This window comes from Chanos chanos, chromosome 2 (assembly GCF_902362185.1).
Source record: "Chanos chanos chromosome 2, fChaCha1.1, whole genome shotgun sequence".
Classification (NCBI taxonomy): Eukaryota; Metazoa; Chordata; class Actinopteri; order Gonorynchiformes; family Chanidae; genus Chanos; species Chanos chanos.
This window is the reverse complement of record NC_044496.1, coordinates 16760953-16778578: the sequence shown is the minus strand read 5'-3', so window position 1 is coordinate 16778578 and position 17626 is coordinate 16760953. Positions and strand designations below refer to the sequence as shown.

General features: G+C 41.1%; 1 protein-coding gene across 1 annotated transcript in view; it reads right to left on the bottom strand.

Moving 5' to 3' along the window:
* Positions 1–17239: 17239 nt before the first annotated feature.
* Positions 17240–17626, bottom strand: part of LOC115805327 (protein kinase C-binding protein NELL1-like) — a 108549-nt gene continuing 108162 nt past the window's right edge. The window contains exon 20 of the mRNA XM_030765879.1: positions 17240–17290. Within this exon, the coding sequence (XP_030621739.1) occupies positions 17240–17290 (51 nt within the window). The remainder of the gene's footprint in view (positions 17291–17626) is intronic.

Genomic DNA, 17626 nt, shown 5'->3' with positions numbered 1-17626 from the left:
CACTACAAATAGACCTCAGGTAAGCTTTTGGTGGGGGTGGGGTGTCTGTGGGGGCTCCTGCAAGGAGTCTGCAAGGTGTTCTCCATCACCATGCCACCCTAGGTTGCTACAACACAGCACACATAATCACATTTCTGGATGTACTACATACTTGTACTGGACAGACCAGAGCAGCCCAGGTTTGTTGTGATCTGGGATAATGTTAGTTTCCACCAGGCTGCTCTGGTCCGAGACTGGTTCACCAACAACAATAACTTAACAGTTGTATACTTGCCCCACTATTCCCCATTTCTCAGTCCTACTGAGGAATTCTTTTCGCCTTGGCTTTGGAAAGTGTATGACCACCAACCACATGCCCGCCTGCCTCTTCTGCAAGCAATGGAAGAGGCATGTATAGACATTGAGGTGGGGTCAGTCCAGGGTAGGATACGGCACGCAAGGCAATATTGTCCCTGTTGCCCAGCCAGGGAGGACATGCTTGTGATGTAAACGAGGTGATGTGGCCAGACCCTGACAGAGGGTGGGATCCATAAACCATCCACCTCATCCCTTACAATCCCTTACAATACTAATTTTTGTTTACCATTGCACTGTAATTTTACTGCAATTATTTTTGAGTTTAGCATAACATATTGTATTGATTACTGTACTGCAATTCTATTTTTCTTTGTGTTTTCTTGTTGTTGTAAAAACCTACAATGGCAAAAATAAATAAGTGTTATGTTTTGTTTTTTTTTCTGAAGCCTTTCTTTTTTGTGTTCATTGAAATGAGAGTAGATGTACTGTACTGGAACAATCTTTCACAGGAGCCTGTATAAGAAAATTAAAAAGGTATATGAAATACTAAAGACAGAAGTGTTTTGTATAAAGTACATCAGTGTGTTGTTGCTGCTTTCAAAGAGTAAATCAAATGGCGCATGTGTGTATCATTTTGTCGCAAAAATGCCATTTTGAAAAAGGATTGTTAGGTTTTGATTGCAGAGTTTCATTTTGACACAGAAGTGAGATGTTTGTCTCCAAGTGTTGTGTCTCATTCGCTTGTGTGTAGAGTTTTGACACAATGAGCGCATTTCCGCAGCAAGTATGTAAGCAATCATAAAAAACTGTAACAATTTCATTGAAAATGAAAGCGACAGGCTGTCACACCAGTTAGTCGGGGCAGTGCGCCCAGGGGGCTGGAGTGAAAACTGACAGTGTTAACACACACAGGGCACAAATACACAAAACTAGGCAATTGAAAACGAAAAGGAACCAGGAACAGGGCTGGGGCTTACCGCAGTGGAAAGGGGCTAGCTGAAAGGGGGAAGGGGTCCTGGTGCTACACACACCACACATGACTCCTCCACAATCCAAGTAACACCCTGAGTGCTCTACAGTAAAGGGCCAGTGAAAGGACTCCATCACCTGGGGACCAGTCTGCCACCCACATCAGCCCAGCAGCTCCTGTCCAACGAAAAAGAAACAAAAAACAACGCTACTAAATGACAGTGTGAGGGGGAGCAGCCAAACTGGTAATGGCCAGGTCCTTAGTTAATGTCACTTATCTTTTAAGAAGGGGAACACTGACATTGTGTTCCTGCCACCCCAACGCCGTATACCGGCCTGGCTGAACATAATTACCATGGGCTGCAGATACAGTGAACACACACACGCACACACATGCAAAGGGGATGCACCCACAAACCCACACTGATGGGTAGTTATCAACCCCCATACACTAAAACAATAACCAAATTAAAGAAAACAAAAACAAGGAGGGTAAAGGCTAAAATGAGTCAGCAGCTGTCTTCTGGGGCACAATAACCAATTAAAAAGATATACAACAAAAAACAATCAGTAACAAAAATACTCAAAATAAACAACCAAACCAGCAAATGAACAGAAAACTACAAACAGAATGCAGAGTAACAATGAATGAACGAAGGTGGATCAACAACAGCACTTTGATGAGCACAAAACAGGAAAGCAGGGGCGAACCAACACAAAACGGGCAACACACACACACACACACACACACACAAAAAGAGAAAATAAGAGAAAACAAGATTAGCATGGAAACAAACCAAGATCAATCACAGAAAACAAAACACGGGAACAAAACCAACGAGGAGACCAAACAAGGGCAACAGAGAAACGAAACAAAGCAAAGACACAAAACCAGCAGAGAAACAAAACAAAAACAGAAACAAAATGAAGACAAAAAACAAGACAAAAGCACAGAAATAAAACAGAGCGAAGAAACAAAACAAAAAAACAGAAACAAAACAGCAGCACCCTGGTCAGTGGAGGCAACGGACTGGAGAGGAACTGTCCAGCATTGTCCACAGCCGGATCTATGAAGACCAGGGAACGGGGGTACCGCTTCCCCAGCAGGGAAATCATGAGAGCGGCAAAAGCCATGCCCCCCCACGAGTGACAAACCGAAGGCTTAAACAAAAGCGAGGCTGCCTCAAGCCGAGACTCAGAACGGAACACTACTTTGTATCTACAGCACGGAGACTAACCAAGTATGCTTCAAATCGTGGGAGGTGCAAATCAGAAACAATGACTGAAACGGCCAACTTAAACTCCAGACCACCCCACCAACATGGAAGCCAGGTTCAACGGAAGAGGCGGAGACGTTCACCCAGGAAGCAGTCACCTGCTTAGATATAATGCAAGAGAGGACTTCCCAGTGATTAAGAGGCTTACTAATCAGCCAATGCGAACGCAGGGACAATTAAGGGGGCAGGGAAGGAGGAGGAAAACCTAAGCTGCTAGAGTAGTAATCACTTGTACTGGCCCAAATGCTTTTTATTCCTTCTTTCAAAAGAAAAGTGTTGTGCCATCTTCTCCCATACCCATCAGTTCATTAACTGCAGCAGTCTCCATAGCTGTTCTTGAGAAGTAACAGTAACCCAAACAAATGTAAAGGTGTCCTTGTGCAATGTTCCTTATATATTCGTCATCACATAGGTTTTGGAGTGAGAAGGACAAGATTCATTTTGTAGTTTGTCTGCTTATCGGAGAAATCATCCAGTTGCAGATTATATATTAGAATGCTGCGCTTGGGTTGCAGGAAATGGCTAGAGTGAGCTGGCTCTTCTCACAGTGTACTGCCAAGGACTCAATCCAGAATTACAGTCTGAGTTAGCATGCAGAGGAGATGTAAGAAGTTTGAAACAATACATGTCATACGTCCATTGCTATTAATCATCTATTACAAGTCAAAAGAAAGTGTCACGTCTCCACTCTAGTGGGCCTGTCACCTTCACCTGTCATCACTACAACTGTTTCTCCAACCACTTCTAATCCTGAATCAGAACCCATGCAGTTAGGCTGAGTTCCCTTATTATGCTGCAGAAAATCAGTACTCTCTATCAGTCTATGCCTTAGATGGGCAACCGCTGGGCTCTGGCAGTCACCCACCAAAGAAACTATCTTCAGCTAAAGTTGGGGCCTTTCATCAGAGGATGGTGCAGCTTGAAGTGTTACCCTGCCAAGAGATCTTCTGGTCATGGGACACCCTTGGCTGTGACTCTGTGACCCCTCATCTCTTGGAGTAAGGGGGAGTTAATTTCCTGGGGATCTCACTGCTTCTAGTCATCATTTAATTTTTTCTGTTCTGTTGCTCCATGTCTATTGAGAACCCATATTTAGCCAATTTAGAAATAATCCCACTGGAATGTGGTTAGTTCCTACATTTTAGGCCCAGAGGAGGTCCAGATAGATGAGAATATCATTTCTGCTGTTCTGACTGGTTAGAACTGCAAGCTGTGAAGGACATGTAGTGCTTTCTTGGATTTTCTAATATCTACCAATGGTTCATCAGAGATTTCAGTACCATCAAAGCACCTCCCTAAGCTATTTTGAGGAAGACACCAAAGACACTTCAGTGGAATGACCCCACTCAAGCAACATTCCAGTAGGTGAAAGATTTATTCACTTCTGCCCCAATCCTCAAACAGCTTGAGCCGACACAGCCAATTGTAGCAGAGGTGGATGTTTCAGAAGTCAGAGTAGGGCCAGTGTTGTCACAGCAGCAAGGAATACAAGCTCTCCCAAGCTGAACAGAGCTATGACATGGGAAACAAGGAACAGGTAACACTCAAGTTGGAGACATTGGCCAGAAGGGGTAGCGCATCCATTTGTTACACTTTTAGACCAACAAAACCTAAAATACATCCAAGGGGCAAGAGAATTTAACCCTAGGCAAACCCGGTGGGCTCTGCTCTTACCCCATGACAGTTCCTAGTGTCGTCCAGGCATAAAGAACACCAAGGCAGATACTCTCTCCCTAAAAGCTGAAATCACTAAGTTTCCAACAATTCTTGACACCATCCTTCCACCCTAATGTGGAGAAGTTCCTGTTACATGGGAAATCATGGATTCTTTACAGGATGCTCTTTGCTCGTACCCCAGTCCTCCTCAGACTCCGCCCAGAAGGATCTACATTCCAAGCAATATTTGTCAGGATGAGACCACATTCCAGTCTGGCCATGTTTGGCTTCTCCTCACTATAGGCAACACCTACAACTCATTTTTCTATTCAGCTCATTCAGTATAAACAGGACTTTAACTCAAGCTTTGCTTTGTGAAATATTGAGTGTTTAGTCATGATTACTTAGCTATTGTCCATAGCTTTTTGGTGTATTGTGTCCCTGCGCATGTAACTGATCTGTTTAACTGGTACTCGGGTTCTAGCCTTGTGTGTTGGATTTGATAACTTTCCCTTGATTTTGGTTTTACAGTTTCTGTGAGCTCTTGTATGATTGTTGACCACATTATAAAATTTGTGATTTGGACTTGCTGTGATAAACAATGGTCTCTGCAAATGGATCTATGACTCCCACTGCCACAGCAGCATTGTGCATAAAAGAGACATTAGACATGAGAAATACACATTACAGAAAATCATTTGCTCAGCAAATTTACATATTTTTCTGAGTAATATTTAGGATTTACAACCCCACAGATACAGACAAATAGCTTGCTTTCCTTCCAAAAAGTCTTTGCTCATTTTTCTTCTAGATATGTTCATTAGGACGTAGGCCTTCTATCCGCTTTCTTTTGAGCACAACTCCCAAATGCTTGTATATGCGTGTACGGCTAAGACTGTCTCAATACCTTAACAGTATTTGATGTGCACACTTGTGTATCCAGTGAATTAAACATTAGAAGCATCCTCTCTCCTGTATAACAAGGAAATTTGTGGTTCTATTGCACCTAGTATGGAGGGTAAAAAGATAGCACACTGCAAACCTCTCCCTATTAGGGGGAGAATGAATTTTTATGAAATATGAGCAGCTGTTGTGGTCAGGTTTCTTTCTTATTGATTGGGGGGTTGAAAAACAAAAGCGATGGAAAACTATGAATGGAGAATTCATGCAGCCGTTCATCAACAGGAAACAATACATCAATATTTGTGGGTCCAGCTACACTCATGTGCTACAGACAAAAATAGCACCCCTTCCCCCATTTCTCTCTCTGTCTTTACCATGGTGTTGATGGCTGAATTCTCATCGAGAAGGAGGGATTTAAAAGACCCAGAGGGGGAGGCAGAGACCATGGGCCTCTGCACCTTCACAAATGCACCTCGCTCACCATGGAGATGAACTCTAAAAATATCTATGCCAAGAGGATTGGGATTTGAGTTAGTCATGGAGTCAGTCGGGGAAAAAGCACAAGAAAACAAAGAAACGTAATCATAAGCACATGCCCTTATAGTACACAGTCAAACTAAGCTTGTGTGTTAATATTAACTTCTTTTTTTTTTTTCATTTTGTCATTCTGAGAATGGTATGAGAGATGATTATAATAGGAAGCTCAGTTGCAAGCATAAATTGACCTAATTGGCATGAAAGTGCCCTCACCTTGACTAAAGCACCTGCTCCCACCTAAGCTAAAACTGCAGTTAACATGCTGCTCAAAGCACTAATCACCGCTGAGACAAACAGCACAATCTTGGCAGCTCAGGGACATGAATGATTAGGTGTGGCCATTTTTCCTTTTGGAGTGTCGACCCTGACGCAGACTGCGTCACCTGCTCTCATGTGTGCCATAACATATGGTAGCCCCTTGGCATCCTTGGCACCGAGAGAGCGATGGGTGACATTGGGGAGTGAAACAAAGATGGGACAGAATGACACTGAGACCACCTCATGCATTAGTGAAAACACAGGTGTCCAGAGAGCTCTGGTCTATGCTCCTCAGGGACCCGTGGTGAAGGAACGGGGAGAGCCATCTACTGCCATCCTCTGTCGCCTGACTCGGAGATTTGCAGACTGCTGCAGAATAACAACACGCTGATTTTGGATCCCTCTTTCCCACCGCCTCCTCCTCAGTCCCCTCTTTCTTATCTCCTCCCCATGTCTCCTTCTCTTGTTAGATCCCTCTCTTGTCTTTTCTACTTCTTTTCCCTATTAGATACTCTCTCCCCTTCTGCTCTTTTCTCTTATCCCTCTGCACTTGTCTTCTCAGCTATTCCCCAGTGCCTTCTCCTTCAGGGATGTTTTAAATGTCACAGTTAGTTGCTGAGGTAGCTGTTGTTAAGGGAACATACAAAGCTGCCTCCCTGCTGCTATCCTTCTTGTGTACTCATACCATTTGGTCACTGTTGATGCAATTATGCTATAAAATATGAATATAGATATCACAGAAGCAGGAAACTGTTTTCTCTTTCCACTGGCTACTGAATAATCACTCTCCCCTTTCTGTCTTTTCCTTTATTCTCTATTAACTTCTTTTTTTCCCCCACATCTTATTTCCTTTTCTCTTCTCATTCTTGCTTTCAGCAGTCAGGTACAGCAGTGTTAAGTTGGTTTTTGAAGAAGTCGTTGACACTGCAGTTTGTTTTTAACATTTTCTCCAGAACAGAGGAGCCTCTGGACTTCTCCTTCTCAACTCTGCTGTGCTGTTTGCCAAGGTGCTATGCTCAACAATAAGTGTCTGCATACTTTAATTTGTTGTTTTGAAAAGTTGTTTTTGATTTGTTCCTAATGGATTTTTGAGGAGAAAACATAGACTATTTTAGTGACAGGCAGCACGCAAAAATAATTCTGTAAAAAAAAAAATAAATAAATAAAAAGAAAAGAAAGAAAAAGAAAAAGAAAAAAGCTAATTGCCATTGATTTTCTCCTTCTCTTTTTGTCTTACCATCTTTTTCCCTTGTGTTTCTTCTGGTCTAATTATGGCTTGATTACTGCGGGTGTGCTGTCTGTGTGATGACAGAGGATCATTGTCTCTGCCGAGATGCCAGTGGGAGTGAGAATTTAACAAAATGGTCTCCAATTAAGGAATAACCAGCTCCTCATCTGCAGCTGTAATTAATGCATTCATTTTGCCTTTCACGACCTGAACTCGTGCCAGGCAGGCCTGTGTTGATGGTCTAGCAGAGTCGTATGACATGAACCAGTGTTTGATAAAGAAACTGTGTGAAGTCAGTTCTCAGTATGCTTGACGGCAAAGAGATCTGTCATTAATATGCACCCAGGAAAAATTGCTGAATGCGGTTATCAATTGCGGGCCTTTTGTCTTGAACCAGAGTGAGGCAGTATGTGTTAGTAATTTCCTGTGTATTTTCCTGTGAGGCAATAATATCCGTGACTAACACTGACTAATGCTTGTGATGTGATATTGAAATGCAGAGTCTCTCTCACTGTGTCTCTTCCCATTTGACCCTCCTCATGTGTGATTTGAGTATTATGGTGGTTAGTTTCTCAGAGTCTGTCAAATCTCAGAGACATGAACCTGAGAGACCAGAGAGGACAATGGGTTGAAATACCATAATTTTAATGTTGAAAACACATAGCATTTTTGAAGTGATTGAGCCCTTCAAGTGAGACATCAACCTGTCAGCTGAATAGAATCTTCCCTCAGTGATTCACGTTGACACTGAAAACAAACCAAAGCAGTGGAAGATACAGAACTACAGACTAAAGCCTATCTCTTAGGAATGGCATATTTCTAGTGCTATATTTCTGTGAGAGAGTCTTAGTGTGGTTTGCAAGAATTCATCAGAAAACTCAACCTCAAGCACTCTAATCTGATCAATATTACTGTTTTGAAATGTCATACTAGAGGACACTCTGTTGCAAAAATGAAAACGCATTCTCTGAAGGCTTAAGTGTAGTCCATGCTGTTCATAATTTATCCTTTATACACCCCAACAAAGTTGGGAAACACACATAACATACAGAAAAGCTAGAAAATCTTTCATAGTTTTTGCTACCCACCTAACTCTGCTGTTTTGCAGACCAGCAGTCTTTTTGTCATTTTTGAGCAAGAGTACCTGAGTTGGATGTCTGATATGTGAACTGCTAAATGTTTAAAGATCCTTTTGTACATGTAAGCAATTTATTAATGTCTGCTGTATAGTTTGTGCTTAATAGTTCTTCTTTTATTCTAAACACAGTCTTCTCTTGCCCCTGTATCATAACAGAGATGGACTTGTCATCCTTTATATGCTGGACATCCTATCTTCACAGTTTTCCCTTTCCACTTTGGGAAAAGGAGGGACGCAATCTTGGAGCCTGTCTGTTCCCTATGGTGAGCTGCAGTGTTGGGGACAGCCTAGGATTGAGGGTGCAAAAGACATGATAATGAAAGAGAGAGAGAGAGAGAGAGAGAGAGAGAGGGTGCATGACTGGATGAGAAAGGGTTCTGGCATGCACCACATGCTGGCAAGGCTACAGAGCACGCAGAATGAGTTGCTTCTTCCATCTTCCCTCAGTTGGGTGTCTAATATGCAATTCCCCTGAATGTGTTGGCTGCACCACAGCAAGCATCCTATGCCACAAAGGACACATCAGCTACCGCACAGCCAATGTGGATTCAATTTTAGGCTCACTGAGTGAATGGACCCCCCTCTCCTCCTTTCGGCCACACATCTCACAAACTCTATAGAGACAACCCATTCCCAAACCATTCCAGACCAAGCTGTAGTAATAAGGAAGGGCTGAATGAGTGAATGGTTGTGTGCGTCTGTGTGTGTGCATATGTGTGTGTGTGTGTATGTGTGTGTGTGTGTGTGTGTAAAGTTGGCAGACAGGAGAAAGCCCATCTCCCTGTGAGCGATTCAGTGGGATTCTCACAATCAGAGCCCAGTCTCACCACAGATCCTGCAAGGCTGCTGATAATACTGTTAAAGGTCAGAAAATGTCAAATGGTGTGTTGTTGAGCGGTTTCCCTGGCTCTGTGCTCTGTCTCCTCCGGCCACTGTACTGATAGCCCTTTATTCTCTCTAGAGAAAGCCTGCAACTGGAAAGATTGGACAGAAAGGCCCCTAAAATCACAGACATGAGCAATGGGCTTGAAGCACTCTGTGCCACACTCTCTGTCTTTACACCCACTTTTCATCTCCAGGGCCTCTCTCAAGCAACACATGTTGTTCAGAATGTGTTCATGGAATGCTCCATTGTGTATTTCATAAAAGACATGGGCAACGCTGTGTCAGCTGGGTGCAGGACTGGCTGGACAGATTAGTCCTAAAGGCAAAATCAGGAAAAGATTCCTTCTTCTCCTTCCTCAAAAAATGCTGGTTTTGGAGCTGAACAGTTGAGAAGCTCTGCCTGAAGGATGGAAAGGTAGCGGTTGTCTTTTGATGCAGTCATAACGCTAGTCCCCCAACTCCGGTTGGAGTCATTTGAATGAGACAGTTCATTTTAGTGATTTATTTTGGTAGTACTTTTTTTTAAATTATTTTTGCTAAATACATTTTTGAGATGTCACCATGTGTTTTACTGAATAAAATGGAAACAGGTCTGATATTTGTACAACTGGTACTCCGAATTCTGTAGATTCATTGCAAATGTTTCAGCCTCAACAATAGAGAGACTCTCCCCCTCTTCCAGCCTCTTTTCTGATCCGTTTTCAGGCAGGAACGAGGGGCTGATATTCAGCCATTCAAAAAGCCACAGCAACTCCAAGGAGGTGCCAAAGGCACCAAAGAGTAGAGCAGTGTCCTGGTGGAAATGGATTGCTCCAGCTTTCCCTCTCTCAATCCTCACACACACACACTACACAACACCTCCTCACGTCCCTGTTCGTTCCCCGGGTATCTGCTCATGCCTGCCTGGCCTGTTGGTCATTTATGGTTTCTGTAAAATTCCCGAATGTTTTGTCAACAGAAATTCAAGATATAAAGCAGGACTCACAAAGACCTCTTCCATATCATTTTTTAGGTGTTTATTTAAATATAAAATTATTTAAATATTTCTTACAGCATTTTAAAATGATTAGGTTCCTTTGAAACATGATTGAGAAAAAGTTGCTATTTCAGTTGCAAATGTAGATATTTTTACTTGAGGCATTTCCATTTCTTTTTTTGCCAGAGATACATAATTTATGCCTTACATGTGAATACAGGTAAGCGCAACCCTATCTTTTGAGGGTTAATTGACTCTCGGAATTCATTTCCATCACTCCTCTGAAACTATTGCTGTTACTTTCTTTTTTCTTTTTTTTAAATAATATCCAGCCTCGCCTTAAGTCAGACTCTGGTGATTTTTGTGAATTAAATACAAGCTTAGTTATAACCTTTATGAGGTTTCAGAGCTTTATGCTTATAACAGTGTCAAATGATTTAACAATCAAATCCGTACAGAATGTTCTGTTGAGGGCTTTTTTTTTTTTTAAATCTTCATCACCACAATGAATAAACAACACTTCTAAGCCACAACCTTGTTAAGCCACTGCAAAAAAGACAGTGATAAAGAGAGTCACTGTTGACTAGTGCCAGTGAATTTTTGATTCCTTGATGTAATTTATCAAAATTAATTTTACATATTTCGTGGAGAAGTTAGCAATAGATAATTGAATATGCATGTGTTTCAGGGATTTGAATACTAAGAAACTGATCATAAATGAGAGAAGTGTCAAAAACACAGGGAACTTGTATGGTGGCAGCTTTTTTTTGGTACTGTTCTCAGTAGGTACAAATGATTTAACCAAATGAGGCCAGGGCTAATCCAATATTCCATCATCTGGCTAAGGTAGTACAACATATTTGTTCTTTTTCATTCAGTAGAAATAGGAATAAGCTGTAAGTATTCCAGTGTGATTGTGTGAGTGTCATTGGGATACATGTTGTGTTAGTGTTATTTCATTTCCAGGTAAGGGGGCTGTGGATTGTCCATTTGCACACAAAAGTCATTATGGGGCTGACAGGTCTTGCTTCCTCCACACATTTCGATGTGTGGTATGCGTTTAGTGCTATTTTATTGCTTTGGCACATTGTCCCTCATCAACGATGGAGGATGTTATCAGTGGCTGGCAGGCTCGTTTTCCAGAGGGTCTACACAATGCTTCTCCATGCTTTGGCCCTGGTCTTCCTCGGCTGGAGTCTAATATAGTTCACTGTCTCATTACCCAAAGAGAGGGATCTTATCTGACCCCACCATATTTACTATCCAGATCCACAGCAAACTAAACATACCCACATCACAATGATTTTGTGACACTGTGTTTACAGTTAAATACTTGCAGAGGGATTATGATGCTTGCTGCGAATGATTGCTCGAGTGATGGAGTTTAAAAGAGAAAGAGATTGGAAAGTGAGAGCACCTTAGAATTTGTATGGGGTAGAGAAATTATCATCTCGGGACCAGACTTCCATTTGCACAGCTATAGCGGCACACTGTTTTTGTGTGCTACTTTTTTTTAATGGAGGTTTGTTGAAAGAAGTGGAGCAGATCAATCCTTAAATCTGAATGATGAAGGATTCTTTATCCTGTCATTTAAGGTAGGAAGCTATGCTGTCATCACACAAGTAAAGCATTGTGTATTGTTTTGGTGATAACCTGAGAACCTTAGGCCCAGTCTACAATGATTGTAAGCACAGGTTTGATCATGACCAGAGTTCTATTCTTTTGTTCTATATCTTGATGTCAAAATGTTTTTTTTTACAGACATTTGTGAGCTTTTGAGATTTAGAATACATTTACACGCAGTCCATCACATCATAAGATTTTATACATAAGGCTACTCAGACAACGTTGCTTTCCAACAAAGAGAAGGGATTTGAGGTCTAGTGTGATTCTGGGATTGTTTACAGTATAGAATGACATCAAGCATGAAATACTGTTTCATACTGATCTTCACTGTCAGGCCCTTCACATCATTGAAACACAGAACCCACAGAAAATCTCAGAAGAGTTAGACTTATAGTCAACATATTTGAGATAAATCATGAACGGACAAAAGAGACTAGCAATATGGTTGGGATGAAAGACTGTTTTCAGCTCCTCCTTGTTTAAAAAGTTCTTTGCGTTTAAATGTTCCGAAACTTCTCTTTCTTCCTCCTCAAGCTGAGAAAAAAGGTTGAGCATCTTGACTGTATAATATTGCATCTGTGCTATTCTATCGAGGTGTCATTGATAGATAAATCAATTGTTTATTTTACACACATCAGTAAATCAACACTTTACAATGAACACATTCATTTAAAAACCCTTATATCAATTATACTCCTTCCCCTCAAGGGAAAATCCGGTAGCATTTGTAGAGGGACATAAAGAAATAGATATACGCTCCATCGAATTGAATGTGCCGTGCTCCCACTTAATAGATGAACGTTATTACCTAATAAGTTGTGACAGCAAATTAATGGCTGTCGACATAGCTCTGAGTGTGAAGGTCACCTGTGAACACTGACGTTTGATGGTATAATTGCTTTTTTTCTGCCTCAGTGTTTTTATGACCTTATTGGTGGGGCAGTGCTGGGGAAATGGTCTAATCAAAATCTAGTGGCCCAAACACTGAAAAAGCTGTGCTTTGCCTTTAGTACTACTTTGGGATTGAATAGCTGCTGTAGTTATGCAACAAGATAAGTTTAAAAAGTGGCAACTACAGTAGGGAGGCATTTTCTTTGGGAAGGGCTGAGAGATATAATTGTATTAATGCATCGCTGAGCTTTGATGACTCACAGTAATACGAGAACTTCGGGGCCTAAAGATTTGAAGAGGTGCCTATGACTAGAGGGAACGGTGCTGAAATATGTATCTACTGTGGCAGACTCAGCTTAGCAGTCCAAGGTGCAGAGGGCATAACGCAGCTGACTGGCCATGATTAACTGTGATAATATCAAAGCAAATTTTTGCTCAACAAGAGCTGAATGAAGTGTTGGTTAACAGGAGCCAGTAACTGCAGAATCAAAGTTGTAGATTTTTAAAATGTGTTAAGAAAAAGTGCAAATTTCAAGCATTTCAGAGATAATTTACAGCAGTGTATAAACTACACATAACATGATTTCCAAAATACTGAAAGAAAAATATTTAATCTGAATTCATGGATTCTCTTTGTTTGTGAATTGTCATTTCAAATATTGCAAAGCCTTATTTTTATTGTACATGTAATGTGGTCCACATAGATCAAACAGATCAGTCACCCTCATAAACCTCCTCATAAACGTCCATGAACACTGCCTTTCATACTGTTTTAGGTGTAAAATCAGAGGCTGCACTCCGCAGTTAAGATTGATGACATGTTGGTTTTTGGACATGAGAGAATGTCATAGTGATGGGACTCTCCCATCTGTTTTTGCTCCATGGTCAGCAGGGGGTCAGGTTCATGCCAGGAATGGCCTCTGTCACCAGGTTTAATCAGGAGTTTTAATAAATGCTTAGCCATTTCATTCTCAGCCTGATCAATACTTTTTGCATTAGACAACTAGACACCATAAGCCCTGTCTGCAGCTTTCCATGTACATGTAGCGCAATTTAATTAAGGTCAAATTGATTGCTGTAATATCAGCATGCATTTAACACACCTAATGCAGCATGGATATGGAAATTGCCAAGTGGTCTGCACAATGTCTGCGAATGTATAGGCCTTATCTATACTGGTGTTTTTGAACACCTGCTATATCAGAAATGAGGGCCCAGGACTGGATTTGAAAAAGACTGATTTGGGCTACTTCCATATTTATGTCGGGTTTCTAACACATTAAAGCTGTCAGTTTAGAGCTTATTCTGACAACCTCCACTGTTCAAAATTTTAAAGTGATCTCAGCAGCTGCACACAGGCCGTGTTATAATATTTTATGTATCTAAGCTTTTTTGAGGCTGGATATAGGAAATAAAGGAAAGACCTTTAGTTAATAAGCAATAGTTAATAAGACTACGCCTGACTGGTTCATAGAAATATCTTAACGTTTCTGTGGCTGTGTCATTGGTCATTTAGGTAGGGCATACTTTATCTGTGTTTGTGTGAAATTGTGTGTATGTGTGTTTAATATTCCCTCTTTTGTTAGACTGCAATTTCCCATCTATTCCAGTCTTTTGCCTCCATTCTTGCCTTACTAATGTGTCCATGTATTAAATCCTCGTAATTAACTTCTTAAAAACCCATGGAGAGAGCGGTTTTCTAAATGCTGGTGCAGAAATGCTGAGCTTTCCACTATGTTAAATGGCTCTCATGTTCTGCCCATGAATGCCAGATCACTTCAGGACCACCCTGCAAACTGAAGCTTGCAGGCCTTGTGCTGATTTAGTCATGAAATTGAGGGAAATTCATCATTCCTTTTGATCTGCACTTCTGATCTGCACTTTTGACCTGCAGTTCATTTTGGAAACCCAAGGTAAAAAGAAAGAAATCAAAGTATCACAGTTGCATTGAAGAACATCTTGCTTCTTCAGTAATACTACATCTGGCTTCTGAGGAGGCCTTTAGTTCTTACTGAAGTGTAGTATCTACCCATTGGCTGTGCAGTTGGGTTTTGAACTTGATACTGCTATTTTAAAAAAAATGCATCACCAAATAGTTCTTTCTATCTCATCTAGAAGTTCATACTTCCAGTTGACAACAAACAAACATGTTATCAAGAATCCTTAACCAAACATTTGTGAAATTGTATACAAAATAACTAAGAAAACCATAAAAGTAAACAACTAAAATGTTTATTAACATAAGAATTTACAGAAAAATCTTAACACGACACAGTCTTCAAGTCATATGACACTTATCCTCTTAAGTACAATCAAGAAGGTGAACTGGACCAGGGCAGTAACAATGCAAATGGATCTAGGATCATCCACATAGGGTTTCTATTAAAACAATAAAGAGGCATACAGGGAAACTGTATGTATGATCCAAAGTCAATTTTTTTTTTTAGAAAAGAAAAGATGAACACAAGGTTTTACATGTTTAAATAGGTCTTGGTGTCATAAGAACAACAGATAGGTTTGAACATTTTTACAATATACATTATTTTCAGCTCTGTATTTGTCTTTGTATATGTGACCCCATTCATTTGATTTGTAGATGCAAATGGTCATTTTACATGGTCAATTCATTTTCGGATGTGTTTTTACATTGCACATTTCCCTGCTGTTACCATACATAGTGAGTAGACTGATAAACTACTAAATGGGTTAAGGAGATAATAAAAGAATTATTGTTAAAAAAAAAAAAACAGATGTGGAAGTGGTGGTGTCGGAAATTTTTCAAAAAATCACTCAACAATATTGAATGTCAAGTGGAGAAATAATTCACAGAGTGTTTCTTTTCTTTACACACATCCAAACTTTACACAGTATTTACAGTGAAGAGTCAACCTAATGAAACACAAATCATTCATCACTAAAAAATATGCCAATTTGCCAAATGTCATTTTTAAAATGATGGACATTATTAGCACATTGACTTTCAGACACAAAACCTCTAGTTAAGCGAATACCAGATTGTTTATCTCAGTTGACTTTTTAATATATTTCTTAATGTCCAGTCTTCTGTTGTGTGGTGATATTCTGTTGATAAGTGGTTTGCTGCTTCCATTACACCATTTTACATTTTGAAATCTTCAATTCAGATACAATCAGCACATAAAGCTCTTCAAAAGGTCACTAAGTCTTTCACATCTCTTCATCTGTTCCTGAACGAGTAATTAATATTGAAAAACTGAGCCTTATTTTGTATCAGAAATACTCAACACAGAATCCTTGTTTGTGTTAGCATGACAGAAAATATCAAAATAATCTTGAAACACAAGTTTCAGTGGCCTCTCTTTACTTTCAAGGTTATGGACAACGCTTTCAGCTCACTTCTCTAAAAAATAAGACAGCAGTACAGGTGAAATAACACATACCGGGATTCACAGATGAGAAATAATTTGATATCAGCTCTTGAGGCGAAATGTAAAATCAGGTAAAATGGGAAAACATAAAGGTAACTGGCCACATGACTGCTGACCAGTGGGTTTGTCTGTGGCTGAATGAAGCAGTTGTGCGCGTGCCAGAGGCAGTGTGGCAGTGGTTAGGAAGGTGAGAGTATGGAGGTGTGTGGAGGCTGTGGAGTAGAAACGGATGTACAGCAGGCAAAAGGGAGCGACACAGGTCACAGTCTCTTGTTCTTAATAAGCTTGCCAATAGGCAAACAGGGCTGACCCCCTCTGAACTGTTGGCATATGAAAGCCTCTGTCTGCATGATGTGCCTCTAATTACAGTTTCCTGTGCTGGCACGGTGTCTCATTGTTATCAGTCAGGAATATGCTAATGCTGTTTGAAAATCAAGGGACCTTGTCTCTCCATTAAACAGCCTCTGCATTGAAAATGAGCAGGGTACCTTTGGGAGGGACTTGAGGACACGTTTCGTCTGTTCTCTTCCACGGTCAATGCCCTGCTAACTGTTTCCTCCTATATCTCCACAAATGACACCTGTTTAAGCCTGCAGCCAATTCAGCACGCCACCAATCAGAAAAGCGAAGATATCCATCCACTGTTATTATGTATTGTGCTCAGCAGCTACCTGATACACAAGATGTCACCAACACCTATGAGTGAATAATTGAAAATACACATTTTGACAAGACAATGATTACTGTACAAATCAATTTGACAGTTCACAGTCCAGCAGAGTGGTTTTGTTAGTGGGCTTGTTCCTGATTTTGGGACAGACAGCTGTCACAGACACACACACCAAACACACCCACACACACACACACACACACACACACACACACACACACACAAACACACTCAAGTATGGGAGTGGAATGTCACTGTGCATGGGGGCCGGTGAGTTTTTTTTTCGGGTCCTCTGTTAAGATGACACACTCTGAGTCTCTGTGGACAGTCCAAACCTTCCCATGCTGCTGGCCCAGCTCCCTGCTGCCCCTCCTGGCATGCAGTTTTTGGCACCAGTCTGTCCCATGTGCTTCAGAAGAATCAAACTCAAAGGAAGGAGGGCGGAGGGGTGGATCTTCAGGTGGGGGGATCGCATGGTTCTGGCTGGTCCAAAGGATGGAGCCAGCACACAGGAGAGCTGGCTAGTTGTTCTGGAAGCAGTCCAGCTCCACAGAGCAGCAGATGCTCCCGTTCTGACCACACAGCAGGGGATGAACAGAAAAGAATTACAGTCTCTCTCTACACGCACCCCGGTCAGGGCACATCGCCATCGATCACCTTTATTTGTAATCATTTAGAAATAAATTCGGCTCAGATCAATTTTTCTCTCCCTTTAACGGATTGTCCACAACAACGTGTACAAAATGTGCTTCAATAATGCTGTACATGTGTCAAGAGGTTTGATGTAATAGTTCAAGAGCCAAATCAGTTTCTGTTTGCGCGGAGAGACCATAAGCAAGGGTAAGGAAAAGGATGGATATATGTAAACTTAATGATGATCCCACAATATAAGTTGTGCTTATCTCACG